Raw genomic sequence first — 13,506 nt, 5'->3', positions numbered from 1 at the left:
TTGTTTCAGCTTATAGATTATATAATCTAGATTATAATCTAAATTATATAATCCAGATTATAATCTAAATATATTATAATCTATATGTAGTTGTTTGGTAGTTTAGATTATACAAATGTAGATTATTCATAAAGACAACAATACCCTTGTTTGTTTATTTGAGGTGAGAAAAAGAAGGATGACATATATTGTAATTTCTATTTACATAACCATGGATAGTGGTCTTTTGTCAAAATAATCTCAAATAAGCTACTCTTGAGGAGATTATGAGATTATCACAATTTGGGCTTTAGATTATATAATCTGAACCTATAATCTAGTTGTTTGTTTACCTAATGGATTATTTGCGCTAGATTATATAATCTGGAGAGATTATAATCTGAAACAAACATGGCCTAATTATATGTCATCAAACTCACTGATTATAACACGCCTCAGGATAGAGTAACTTTCTATTATGGTTGTTCTATACCCCTTATCTAAAAATTATAGGCTTTCTTTTAATCCCATGTGGATGGAAGACCTTTTGCGAATGGGTTCATTAGCATCTGATGGATTCAAGTACGCTTAATCCTAGATTTTTCCCTTAACAACATAATAGTTGACGTTAATGTACTTAGCGGTTTCACTTGACTTATTGTTGTTGGAGTAAAATAATGTTGACTCATTATCAGTGATCTTTCTATATTATCAATCACTCTTAATTTAGATCTTTCTATTCACGTGAGAGAAACTCAAAAATATTTTTAAATAGTAGTTTCAAAACGCCTTTTTGAAAGGAGAAAAAAATTGCGAATCTGGAGATAACCGATCCAGCTTTAGGCCCGTTGGCGAACCAAATATAAAATTGGGCCGGCCCGTGAAGACAGCTGCATATGAACCAGGTGCCTGAGTCCTCCACGTCATCACCTTCCGATGGGGCACCGGCGCACCGCACATCGGTGCCTAGGTCACTCGGGCCCACTCCACAGAACTACGGAAGAAGAAGAAGCAGTCGGCAGCAAACTGAATGGCGCTTCGCGCTGTGGAGCTCCGGAGATTCCTTCTCCGGCGCATCGGCGGCGGCGAGGCGGCCCTGCCTCCTCTCGCGTGGCGCGGCCGGCCAGCGAGCACATCCGCCCCGGCGGACGACGAGCTCGCGGGGAAGAGCGCCTACGAGGTCCTCGGGGTTGGGGAGACCAGTTCCAGCGCCGAGATCAAGGCTTCCTTCCATCGCCTAGCCAAAGAGACCCACCCAGACGTCGCCGCGGCTGCTGGTTCCCGACGGTTCCTTCAGATCCTCGCCGCCTACGAGGTACCTAACTAAACTAACATACTTTTTCTCCGATCATGGGCATTCTAAATTTACCATGAACCCACCGATTAGTGATTATGAGTGAAGCTATGGATAATTGTTTGAGTTTGCATTATTGAGGATGCGATGAATTATTTGCTCCATGAACATTTTTTTGCTCCAGCTTTAATTAGCAGGTTTTGTATTACAGATCCTATCAGATTCACAGAGAAGGGCTCACTATGATAGCTACCTGCGATCGCAGAGGCGGGTTGTGGGGAAACATCCCAGGCCATCTCAGTTCGTGTACCCAAGTGGTTCAGGCTCAGGCATTGTGGTACCTCGAGAGAGCAATGTTGTTGAATGGCTGAAATGGTACAGGCTTACCATTGACGACATAGTTACCAAGAAGAGGGTTGCCACTGGCTCTGGTTATTTTGAAAGGCTCGAAAGCGAGCTGTACACGGCTATCCATGCTGCATACTATGGCCCTGATGTCGACTCCATGGATGTCCTTCCTGATTGCTTTGAAGCCGAGGAGAGATCTGCATATGAAACCTCTGAGCTATTACACCTTGTTTCAGGCCGTGATCTTTTTGGTATTGTTACTGTAACTGATAGTGTCAAAGAGCTGTCAGATGTTTGTCGTGAAAAACTGGTACCCTCTGGTTGTAGATCTTCGGAATTTACTCATGTTGTTTCAAGAAATGCGAATAAGAATTCAATATCTATGAATCCTGTTGATATGAACAAGCAAGAAATGCGATATGAAAATGATGTTCCTTCATCAGATTCCTTCAAGGACATTGAGTTGCAAATATGTGGGAAATTAGTTGCTACTGCGACTAGGAGCCCCAACTGCGATTGCATTGACAAATCGGATTTGGAAGAAGATCACATTCATGTGTATCTTGTTCCAAATGCAAATATATCTGATTTAACACATGGGAAACTTCTCCTCGGCACAATTACTGGGTTAGCCACCACTGGTGAGGAAGGATCTTGCTGTGTCTACGATGGTCACAACATAAAGACACACATTATTATGAAGCACAGGACATTGATGGTATGAAGTATGAACACATTCCTTAAATATTATGCACAATATTTTTTGTACAAAGTTTGCTTATATCAATCAAATACTCATGCAAAATAAACGGTGACTTTTGTTATATGACTGCATGATGGTGCAACAGTAATCGTTGGACTTGTATATAGTATTGAATGTTAGCTGCATCCATATGTTGCACAGGTTAAACACATGCACTGGTATCAGGTTGGAGATACAGTTTCACCCTGTGAGTGTCGATGTAGTAGGGCTCGATTGCCACCTAGCAGGTATACAATTTTTACTATGCTGCTTGTGCGGCCATGTTGCACTCATGCTGGATATACTTTTCTGTATTAATCGGACCATGCGAATTAGTCCTTCCAAACATGATTTAAATGTTGATGAGGCGATGGTATGAGCACATGCCTTAAATTTGAAACCTTTAGGTTAAATAATTTAGAGGATCTAATGCAGCTCAACAATACTTTTATGTGCAACAGAAATATGGATGCCCTGAAGACCATGGTTCGTCCAGCTACATATAAGATTGGTAGGGGGTATGGAAGAAAATAGGCCTGTCTAATCTACCGTTGTATCAAGTGCAAGCAAAATGACTTATGATCTGAGACTTCCTGGTTAGAGGACCAGAGAGGATGTCCTTTTCATTTGTAAAAAAACTGTATAGTTGAGTAATAGATCAATCAGAAGTAGTATTCCAAACCATGAAAAACAACCCCCTAGTTTTCCCTAGTCTTGAAGAAACCCAACAAGTAATGCATGCCAACTTGCATCCGATACAAATTCTTTTCAGGATGAAAACATGCCGAATACCATCACTGAAGGCAACAACAACCAGTCCTCTTATATAATCCTTTTGCAGGTATTGGCTTTTTGAGCCTCGTTGTTACATGCATGACACTGGTGGATGGTATATCGAAACTTATGGGAGAGACAAGAAAGGGAGGACGATTCCGTCTCAAAGACAGTGGGATGGTTCCAATGAACATTCTGAAAAGTAAGTTTTTTCTTTACATGTGTTTAACTTACTAAAATGGGCTTGTTTGGTTGATATCCACAAGGTCCACAATGTTTGTTAACTCAGATCTTCAACCTGGAATTGCAGGAGATTGCATCCTGCAATGTATCTTGCTGCTCTGGCTTACAGATCTTTGGATCTTGAAGATGCTGGAAGAAGACGATGGAATGTGACTAGCTTGCTGCAATGGTCCTTATCTCATCTTCGTCAGCTGTTCAAAAAAAGTTGCTAATGGAGAGAAAGGGGATTGACACGAGAACACCATGAAAATAGTTGTTTGGGGTCTCGCTTTAACAATTAGACTGAACCTGTGGTGTCACACCCTTTGCTGGTTCTGTTCAGCTGCTTTTTAGTATGCTACTGTATAGTTAGAAACTAATGTGCTTTCTTGATATGATAGCTGATAAGGACATCTTTCTGAGGCTGTTGACTACCCTGCCCGTTTGATATACAACATGATAGTAAAGGTTTGCAGAGCGTGCGATAAATGATCTGACACTGATGGTAAGATAGCCAGAATCCTACATGACAATGTCTTCTACATCGTTTTATGCATATTTCTTAGCTACAAGTGACATGTAACTTAAAAGGATGGTGCCATGGTGGTATCCACCATTTTGCACATCTGCTGTATTTTTATAAGAATTTAAATCCAAAGCCGACTGATTGAGAACTGTGCTGTCATCTAAAAGTCTGTTGCAATGTTCAGCTCCGTTCGGCAGGCCGACATCAAGCCAGCCCAGGATTGAGTGGATCATAAGTTGTCACCCATTCCTGGTCAGCCTGTTTCTAAGTCAGGAACCAATCCTGAAGGCAGGTCACCTATACTCGTTCCAGGCCGAGGATTGAGGGAAGAGAGTCGAAATCAGAGACAACTCATAATTTCATCCGTGAGATCCAAAAAAAGTAATTCATCACGGTGACTATCGCCCAAAATAAATAAGAATCGTAGATACATAATAGCACAACATAATACAAGCAGTATGCTTAGCGCTGTATTGTACTTTTTAATTAGTCTAAAGGTCACATACAATTTCACATTCCACCACAGGAGATGATATGAATCTCATCTCATTCAAGCACTACTTGTAGGTTTAAAGCTACAGTGCTCCCAGCAATAAAGACAAGAATAAAAAGATCTGCCAAGGTTGTCCACATGATGCGGCTCGTACTATTTTGATTCATTGCCATGGAGTCATGGCCCAGATTCCTGGAGCGATGTGAATACTGAACATGGATTTAAGCCTATGATTTTCACGAACTAGCAACAACTCCATTTCAAGAGTGCAGACCATGATTATTGTGCTCTCGTCCTACTGTTCTCCACAGCTCTGACTTGAAGGAAGTAGGGATGTGCCTACAATTATTCATGTGTCGGGCCATTAAAAATCCAAGAATCATTTATAAGAAACCTTATTCTTTTCAAACTTGAAATTGTTCATTGAAAACAAGTACTAGGAGCTAAGGTAGCTTATCTGTCTGGCTTACCATAGCTTCCCGTGCAGTAAGCCTGTCTTGGTGATCATAGCGCAGGAGCTTATCGAGAAAATCTATGGCCTACAGGTATACACAAAATCATACTGAGCAACAGACATTACAGCAGAAAAAACAGAAGTACTAAGAGCTAATAACAAACCTCAGGTGATACTAGATGTTGGTTATCACCATTCATGAACTTCAACCAGGGTTTTCTACTATGCCTGCATATGAAGTACATAGAAGGGTTATAATCCACCTAAATACAAGGATCATCTCAAAACATGGAAAGTTACCTTCCAACAAGAGCTTCAAGTTGAGGGTCCAGCTCAATGTGGTACTTGTTCAAATAAGAATTCAGCCCATCTGTTCCAAGGACCTGAAAAATAATGGGAAGGTGACAAGATTTAGATACTGGGCCAAACAGTCATTTGTTTAATGTCTCATGTTTATTACTGCATATATATCAGTATAAGCATCAAACAAACAAGCACAGCAAGGTCTTTAGAACTTTTTTCAGTTATTCATAGTAAGTACACAAATCTTTGACTTGCTATCTATAATCTATGACCTCAGATAGATGCTAAATGCTGCATTAAGTATCAGGTACAATACTTTAAAATTATAGCTTTGCAATATTAAGGTATGGTGGAAGACTCCATGTCACATTACAAAGGCCAAAGAAAACTAGAGATCAGTTACTGGGTTGCTGTAAACATGCAGGTCTGACTGGGCTGTGAGTTTGATTTCAAAGTTTCAAGTTCGACAGTGATTAAAATCAGGCAAGTGCCATCGGCAACAAACAATATATGCTTCATGTTGAGATAGAGTGGGAGTTGATCTGCTTCTGTAACGTTTATCTGCTACAGACAAAGCAGACTTCAGACCTTGAACTAAACTCAATTGTATGATGGCAGGTTTCCATAAGCTTTATCCAACTCTGGTACGGATAATTATATCACATAAATCACATAAACTCCATTGTATGATGGCAGGTTTTCCATAAGCTTTATCCAACTCTGGTATGGATAATTATATCATATAAATCACATACGAAATACTTAAACCTGAAAACATACCGTAACACATAAATTTGCTAAAACAAGTATGCCATTCTGTTGCTTTAATGTGGTGAAGTTTCAGGTTAAAAAAGTGATCATATACTTTCTTTCACAACATCAACTTCTAAGAAACGGTGTAATAGCAAAACACAGGGTGTAACATCAAAGACAAATGCATAATTTGAACCCTTCAAAGTTCTAGAAATAGTCAAACCACGAGTTGCATCTAAGGTCCATACCAAAACATCTACTTTACCGCAGAAACATGTGGAATGAACAATCAAACTAACGCTTACCTTTGCAATCTTCACAAGTTGGTCATGGTTGTCATGGCCATAAAAGAATGGTTCCTTGCGAAATATCTGCAGCCATCAGTCAGCAAACATATATAGGTAAAAAAACACGAAAGCACTGACAAAATGTCAACCCTCCCCCCTAAATTGTGTCTGATAGTATTAAGGTAGGGAGAGCATTTTTACATGTACATACCATTCCAGCAAACATGCAACCAAGACTCCACATGTCTAAAGAATAATCATAGTCTTGTAAATCAACAAGGAGTTCAGGTCCCTTGAAATACCTGAACCAAAGTGGAAGAATATGCACAGGTCAGATGTCAAAAAGAAAGCATCGACCAATATTGAGAATTAGATGTGATTTGACAATTCATATTTCATAAAAAATAAATTGCAGCGCGTAAGGATAGCATGCTAGCATAGAAGTATACAGAGTAATTATTGTGGGCTTTTACGCTGTTCACATAGTTTGCTTATTTCTTAAGATTCATTAACTTTATTGCTTAACTTTCAGAACTACAATCACATAAAAGTGACTCAAATCTATTGAATCCCTCTGGTATGTTGCTTCAAGACTCTAGAATAATAAACGGTCAACATCAAAATAAAAATCAAAGTAAACATGGTCTGCTCTTCACTGTTAAAAAATGTAAGTGATTAGAAGGATGAAATTCAACCTAAGTATGATTAAGAAAAGCATGGTAAACAAGCTGTTCAGTCTCATCTCAACCTACCTCGATGCAACACGGACATTGTATTCCTTGCCTGGATGGTAGAACTCAGCTAAGCCCCAGTCTATCAACCGAAGTTTTCGAAGCTCATGATCTATCATTACATTATGGGGCTTGACATCTCGATGCATGATGCCTTGAGAATGACAGTAATCAAGGGCCTGGAATTAAAAGAAATAATTATTACATAACAACTAGTAGGTTGTAGGTTGAAATAAAGGCAGGCCGCCAGAGAGAACACAAGATCTAAATCACATTGGTGCTCTATCTTTTTTTCTTAAACATGCAGCAAAGCTACATAAGATAAGATTCTTATACATTGGTGTTCTTAATCTTACCTATTAAAAAAAACAGATCTTCAATACAAAAATGTTAGTATGTTTTTTTTTAAAACTATTTTTCAGAAGAAAAATGTTAGAAACATGAAATAGTGAATCAGATATACAGATTCTTATACAGTAATTCATGCTTATCAACGATATAACGGCAACAGCATTGCAACAAACATAAAAATCCATAAAATGGTGTTTTCACTTTTCAGAAATCCCAGTATAACACATGCAAGTGCAAAGCAGAGGAATGGGAGGAAGAATTTCAAGCAATCAGATTGATTCAAACTGTGTCTAGTGGGGCTTAACCAAATAAGAAAGAAACTACCTGAAACTATTTCCACAAGAAAAATAATGTAATGTATAAATGACAACGTGTCAAATAATTTGGATGCCAATCATGACCTTGAGTAGCTCATATATGTAGTAGCGGATGTCATAATCCGTCAATGTGGGGTACAAAACTTTGAAGTCTGTGTTGTTGACGAATTCAAATATCAAACTGGGAGTCTTTGAATGCTGATCCCTGACAATATCAAGCAATTTCACAATGTTTGGACCTCCACAGAGATTCTGAAGTATTTTGATCTCCCTTTTGATCTGCCAAAACATATGAAGAGTATGTTAAGAGACCCACCATGAAAATGACTATTTTCATAAGCAGTAACTCTTCAACACTCAACTCCTATCATCAAAACAGTGAGTTCACTAGAAAAATAAATGTGGAAAGAAAAATGTAGCAAAGAACTGCCAGCATATTCCTTTAAGTACCTTCTTTTTCTTGACAGGCTTAAGGATCTTAATGATGCATTTCTCATTGTTGTTAACATTGATGCCTTCAAAGACCTCACTATATTTACCTCTTCCAACTTTCCTGACAACTTCATAGTCATCCTGCTCACTGATCAAAGACATACATAATGGTTAGCGAAACATTACCTGGAAAGGCATACAGAACTTGTAACGTGCTAACGATGCTCTGGAAATATTGAGTGCTCCATAAATATTAATAGAAGGGCTAAACAGACCAAAATAGATGTATTCAAATGTCCATTATTAAAGTTTGGATAATAGAAAATGAATATGTAGTCCATGCAAGTTCCATGGATAAAACCTGTATTCTAAAGAAAAACTGGTGAAAATAAAAGTTACTGAAAATGCAATTGATTTTTTTCTATAGTTCCCCGCGAGTATCAGAAGAAAAAAGACAGCAAATAATCAACCAGCTCTTAAGGTTTTTTATCAAGATAATAGCACTTCACCACAAACTAGGAAAACCATTTAGAAGAACTGTAACTCATTACATGCTAAAATAAAATTATGTAGCAAGAGAAAAACAGCTCACTTTCTTGGTGTCACTGAACATTAGGTCTATTCCACCTACTCACTGCCATGGTGTAGACGACCTCTAGTAGAAAAGGGACAATGAGCTACATGTTTTTGGTACTTGCTTAATGTGTTGCAGCATGAATTGGGGACATCCACAAACATTTAATTGCTGGAATTAGCATGTGATCAGCATGCTTCACATTCTCAATTTGATGAAAGTTCAGTTGTGCCTGCCTTAATTCTAAAAAGAAAAGGTTTAAACTCGCTGTTATATTTAATAGACACTTTTTTACGGGTCAATACACAATAATATCAACCTTGAAACACAAGGAACTATTTAGCCTAATCAACTAAAATGAATCCCAATACTACAACTAAGATCTAATGAACTCTCATATCAAATTCTATAAAACACTAAGACTTAGTTAATAAACTATCACCTGCTTATACTGCAAGTTACCAGAGAACATGGGCTCTATTGTGATATTGCATCAATATTAGGATATTCTGCTCCTAACAACATTGGTACAACCTTAGCTGTGCACAGACAGAAAGATTATGTTGCTCAACCAGGCATCTAGTCTAGCTAAGATGACCCAAAAGCAGCCAAGCAGGCCAGCCAATAATAACAACCTCACTTAATCCACCGCACGGAGATACAAACGAATCCATCAACCGAAGCTTACGCTCGAACGTGCAAACTGCGCCAAGTGGTGTTAGAATGTGACGTAACGTAAACGCTTACCCCCATTGGACGGTGAGCGCCTCGTAGTCCCAGTACTCCTTGGGACGCAGGACGTTGACGTCGGTGTAGACCTTCGCCTTCGACATGAGGAGGCCGAATCCCGATGGGGGCGGCGCGGCGCGTGGACGCGGGAGGGCGATCCCGGAGGACGCGAGCGCCGCTACGACGACGGCAGCCGCGGCGGCGATCTTGGCGATGCCGGTAGGCAGGCAGTTCCAAGGGGGGAAACCGATCATGCAGCGGCCATCGCCGGCGGCGAGGCGAGACGGGACGTGCTAGGGTTTCCTCGGGCTGAAGGAGGGAGGAAGACGAGGGGAGATGGAGACGAATCTCTCGTCGGGCTTTGTTTAGCGTGGCTGCGTGTGAATACCGGCGGACTGCGACCGGCTGACGCTGGAATCTGCTGGCTTTTCGTCGCTATAGGTGGATTGTACTTGTACGCTGACGTGGGCCCCTCGGAAGACGATTTTATGGTAGGATACGTCTTATTTATAATGTTCTCTCTAACCAAAAAAAACAAAATTACCATACTCTCGCTGATAGGTCTTAAAAGATCTGTGTTTGACAAGATCGTTAATCTTATAGAATTCCTTCAGGTATTTCAGATCTCGAGTCGTACTCGTACCAGAATGTTCTCGCTTTATCAAACTCAGAGATCAAGAGACATATAAACAAAGTATTACGAGTCATAGAAAGTAGCTCGAATGGGCAGGACCACGTAGGTGTCAAGTGTCATCCAGACAAATTTCCCACGTCCATAACCAATGCTCTAAAGATATAGTGATATGCAGATCTTCTATTACGGTTAATTTGACTCGAAGAATGGTGGTTTGTCAACATCATATTCCATGTTGCCTTCTTAGACCGACTAATATAAAGATCCTTAATCCGTTCTAATACCAATTGAAGGATCGCGACTTAGGGAAAAGGGGGAATCAAAGCTAATAAAAAATATTTACACTAAGCTATCTTACCTTAGTTCACTAAAGTTCAGCTCATACCTCTAAGACACCAAAAGATCTAAAAATAAAAAATTCCTTAATCAGTATATGATGCCCTGAACAAGTCCACAAGAAGAATATCAAACTATCAAATCAAAAGAAACACAAAACATACATTGAAAAGTTTGAAAGTGGCAAATCAGAGACATCTAAACAACGCTGCAATGTCGCACATTACTTGGCAGTGTCGTTGGCCAGCGGCGCTACTTGTACCACATGATAGGGCTTGGCTCACTTGATGAGCTTAAGAATGAGATTCGATTCGGCTTACGAGTCATCCCTTGATAAATATTATTTTATTATATAGTAAATTAACCGTGTAAATATTTCGAGTAATCTAAATTATAAATTGTCATATATTCATTATCAAAGGCTAAGAAACAAACCGACTATCTATATAGTTGTTTAATATTAATTTAGCATAGCCGGCATAGTTCCAATGGATTTCTAGCGTCCAGGTCCAATCATATTTTTTTGGTAAAATTTGTGTGCACGGATAATGAGAAACTCAGTGCTGCTGCTACTAGATAATAGCGGTGCCTGTATGTAAAAGAAATATTTTAGCCATGTCTGATCAACTAGTGGAAAAAAAACAACTTCGTTAGTCTATCTTTAGCAGTTTACTTACCCTATAAAAATTGTTAGGATTCCTATGGTTTCTCCGTGACTTATCCAAACGGCTATTCCATAAAAATTTCTACAATTTTTATATACTTCTGTATCTACAATCCTAGTACAATATTTGTATATTATTATGTTTTTCCTATTTCCCATGTTTTTCTTTGCTATGTTCCAAAGAAGCACTTATTTGTTTACTTGATCTGCAAAAACTGTCAGAAGTTCATTTTTACTCGTATTTTTAGACTGAAGTCTTGCAGTATTACGTCCGTCGATCAGGGCAGAAGGTAACACTTGCAGATTGTAGTTGGCAGAAAGTCAGTCACACAGCTTCATCTGAAAGGCCCCCACACCCGGCTTATGTTAGGGAAGACTCTCCTACATGTTATCATGAACAGCCAGCCAATTATTGATTTCTAGACTTGATCCACCACTAAAACCTAACACACAAAAGCATTCAACTGAAGAACAGTAGCAAGTCAACACCCTGACACAGCAAGCAGCAACGAACACACATGCAATGTGCTCTTGCTTCCTCGCATCGCGTCATGCCATCTTGAGGCTGAGCCAGTGGAACAGCAGCGGCGGCGGCACCCCGACGTCGTCCTCCACCTGCACCACGTCCAGCCCGGTCGCCGGCCTCATCTTGTGATACGGCGTGCCGCGCGCCCGACGCCACTCACGGCCGGAGACGGTGAGCACGTCGGACTCCGTGGACGACGAAGACAGACTCTCCCCACCGGACGGGTACTCGTCGTACCGCTTCTTGGCCCCGCCTCCGCCCACCGCGAGCGTGAGCTCCAGCTCCGCGTCTTCGTCGGTTTCCTCCGCCCTGTCGTCGTCGTCCTCCTCCTCCGCGCTCCGCACGTACTCGACGACTGGCGCCACGACGTCGAGGCCGAGAGCGGTGCGCGGCGTCGGCGTCGGCGTCGCTGCTGCTGCTACGTGTCCGCCGCGGCCGAGAGCGGCGTAGAGGCGCTCGTAGGCGCACATGCCGAGAGCCCCTCTGCTGTACTCGGCGCAGCTGCCGTTCGGCGAGGTGGTGGGCAGGCTCCTCTGGCTCTTGAGCTTGAGCTCCCGTGTGAGGTCTCGCATCAGGAGCTTCTGGATCCTGTATAAGCGATGGAGCTCGTGAACCTGTGGCATCAGACAAGAAGACGTCGATCAGAGTACTGCGCTTTTCTTCTGGAGGCTTGTAGTAGCTTCAACAAATTCTGGAAATCTCTCTGAGTTCTTGAGCTTTATTACTTGCTGTCTGAAAGTCTCTTCGTGTTTCAGCATGGCCATCTTCAGCGTGTCTTTATCGCAGTGCCTGGATGCTTGCTCCATGGGCATTGTGAGAGTAGGGAAGGGAACTGCCTCTCACTCCTATCTCTTTCAACCTGCATGCAATGAAGTGGATTTAAACAAGAGGTGAGTACCACGCAACTCTAGGAATGGAAGTCTCTGAACTGGAATCGAGAAATGCAACATTGCATGCAGAGGAAGGAGAGAAATAGAGAAGACCAACGGTATAAGGCTAAGACTATCAGCCTTCTGAAAGGAGAAGACTAAAACAAGTGTGACTGAAAGCATCTCACTGCTAACTTCCTGAGATTAAGAATGATTGGAGGGAGCATTGACGCTTGATGAGCAAATCAGAGTGGAATCAAAACTGGTATAGCTGGTACTCGTGGATGTCAGAGACGAAGTGACTCAGAAACTGCTGTATCCCTACTGAGCTCTAACTACTCCTTGGCGCTTGCCACTCCCAGTTCCTGATCATTGTATGGCTCCAAAGGCCACAAGCTTTCCCTTATATACACATCCATCTGACCATCTCCGACTCCACTCCAATCCAATCCACAAGCAGAGCAAGCATGCAGTGCAGGGCAGCTCCTGCCTCTCTCTGTCTGTCTGAACCGCTTCTCTCTAGACTCTGAAGAAAAAGAGCAGCAGGGGACAAAACACGAACGATGCAAGATTCCTTTCACAGTGGTCGTATTTTTAACTAGGCCGCGTGCCGAAGCCGAACGATAAAAGCCTACACCACTGTGACCACCCCTGTTCCTGCAGAGGTCCCAGGAACAAGAGGGAAACAGGACTACTGCTGCTGCTGCTGTCCTACAGGGTCAAGAAATGGACCACCATGCACACAAATTACACGCGCCTTTGCGTAATCATTCGGCCGTAATAGAAAATTACTGCAAAAGAGTGTCCGGTAAAAGAGGGGTGATGAATGCAAGCTTTTTGTGAGCCAGCCGAATGCAAGGTGAAAGGATAGGCTTTTGGACGGCAGCAATACGTCAGTGGTGGACCTCTATTCTTTCAATGTGTATATACAACAAGGCGTCAACAGCAACAGCTTTGAACCGTGTTTTTATACCGGGCAGTCCTTTTCCTCTACCGTCGCTCATGTTCCCATCTCCAAGTTAGGGTTTTGGTGGGTAGGTACAAGCAGGGGACGCTCCAGAACACCATCGTCGTGATCGAAGTGGTAGTAGAACAGGAGGGGTTTTTTTTTTTTTTGCCATCGCCGTGTTCTTTCAACTGGAGCGGTTAACATGTCTTTTTAGCTAGA

The 13,506-nt window shown here is 41.4% G+C and overlaps 3 protein-coding genes across 8 annotated transcripts; 1 reads left to right on the top strand and 2 right to left on the bottom strand.

Moving 5' to 3' along the window:
* Positions 1–922: 922 nt before the first annotated feature.
* On the top strand, positions 923–4,033 carry LOC100193639 (Chaperone DnaJ-domain superfamily protein). Of its 3 annotated transcripts, none has more exons than XM_008682951.2 (6): positions 923–1,294; positions 1,485–2,339; positions 2,526–2,611; positions 2,825–2,874; positions 3,205–3,339; positions 3,448–4,033. In XM_008682951.2, the coding sequence occupies exons 1-6, from the start codon at positions 1,010–1,012 to the stop codon at positions 3,531–3,533; spliced, it is 1,497 nt and encodes a 498-aa protein (XP_008681173.1). In that variant the 5' UTR covers positions 923–1,009; the 3' UTR covers positions 3,534–4,033. The 3 variants fall into 3 exon arrangements, with proteins under 3 accessions (XP_008681173.1, XP_008681172.1, NP_001132210.1); XM_008682950.2 differs by having other exon boundaries at positions 2,825–2,881; NM_001138738.1 differs by lacking the exon at positions 2,825–2,874 and having other exon boundaries at positions 1,001–1,294; positions 3,448–3,845.
* Positions 4,034–4,293: 260 nt separating this feature from the next.
* On the bottom strand, positions 4,294–9,786 carry LOC103625865 (casein kinase II subunit alpha-2). Its single transcript, XM_008646260.3, has 10 exons — positions 9,328–9,786; positions 8,025–8,154; positions 7,659–7,853; positions 6,928–7,085; positions 6,387–6,477; positions 6,194–6,259; positions 5,133–5,215; positions 4,997–5,060; positions 4,849–4,917; positions 4,294–4,717 (listed from the first exon to the last, which is right to left on the bottom strand). The coding sequence occupies exons 1-10, from the start codon at positions 9,561–9,563 to the stop codon at positions 4,658–4,660; spliced, it is 1,152 nt and encodes a 383-aa protein (XP_008644482.1). The 5' UTR covers positions 9,564–9,786; the 3' UTR covers positions 4,294–4,657.
* A 1,443-nt stretch (positions 9,787–11,229) lies between these two features.
* LOC100273834 (uncharacterized) lies at positions 11,230–12,978 on the bottom strand. Of its 4 annotated transcripts, none has more exons than XM_008683267.4 (3): positions 12,457–12,978; positions 12,195–12,328; positions 11,230–12,083 (listed from the first exon to the last, which is right to left on the bottom strand). In XM_008683267.4, exons 2-3 carry the CDS (start codon positions 12,279–12,281, stop codon positions 11,493–11,495), a joined length of 678 nt encoding a protein of 225 aa, XP_008681489.1. In that variant the 5' UTR covers positions 12,282–12,328; positions 12,457–12,978; the 3' UTR covers positions 11,230–11,492. The 4 variants fall into 4 exon arrangements, with proteins under 4 accessions (XP_008681489.1, XP_008681491.1, XP_008681488.1 ...); XM_008683269.4 differs by having other exon boundaries at positions 12,617–12,964; NM_001245933.1 differs by having other exon boundaries at positions 11,283–12,083; positions 12,527–12,704.
* Between the last annotated feature and the right edge of the window lie 528 nt (positions 12,979–13,506).

The sequence above is a fragment of the Zea mays genome, chromosome 5 (genome assembly GCF_902167145.1).
Source record: "Zea mays cultivar B73 chromosome 5, Zm-B73-REFERENCE-NAM-5.0, whole genome shotgun sequence".
Taxonomy (NCBI): domain Eukaryota; kingdom Viridiplantae; phylum Streptophyta; class Magnoliopsida; order Poales; family Poaceae; genus Zea; species Zea mays.
This window is presented reverse-complemented; position numbering and strand designations above follow the sequence as displayed.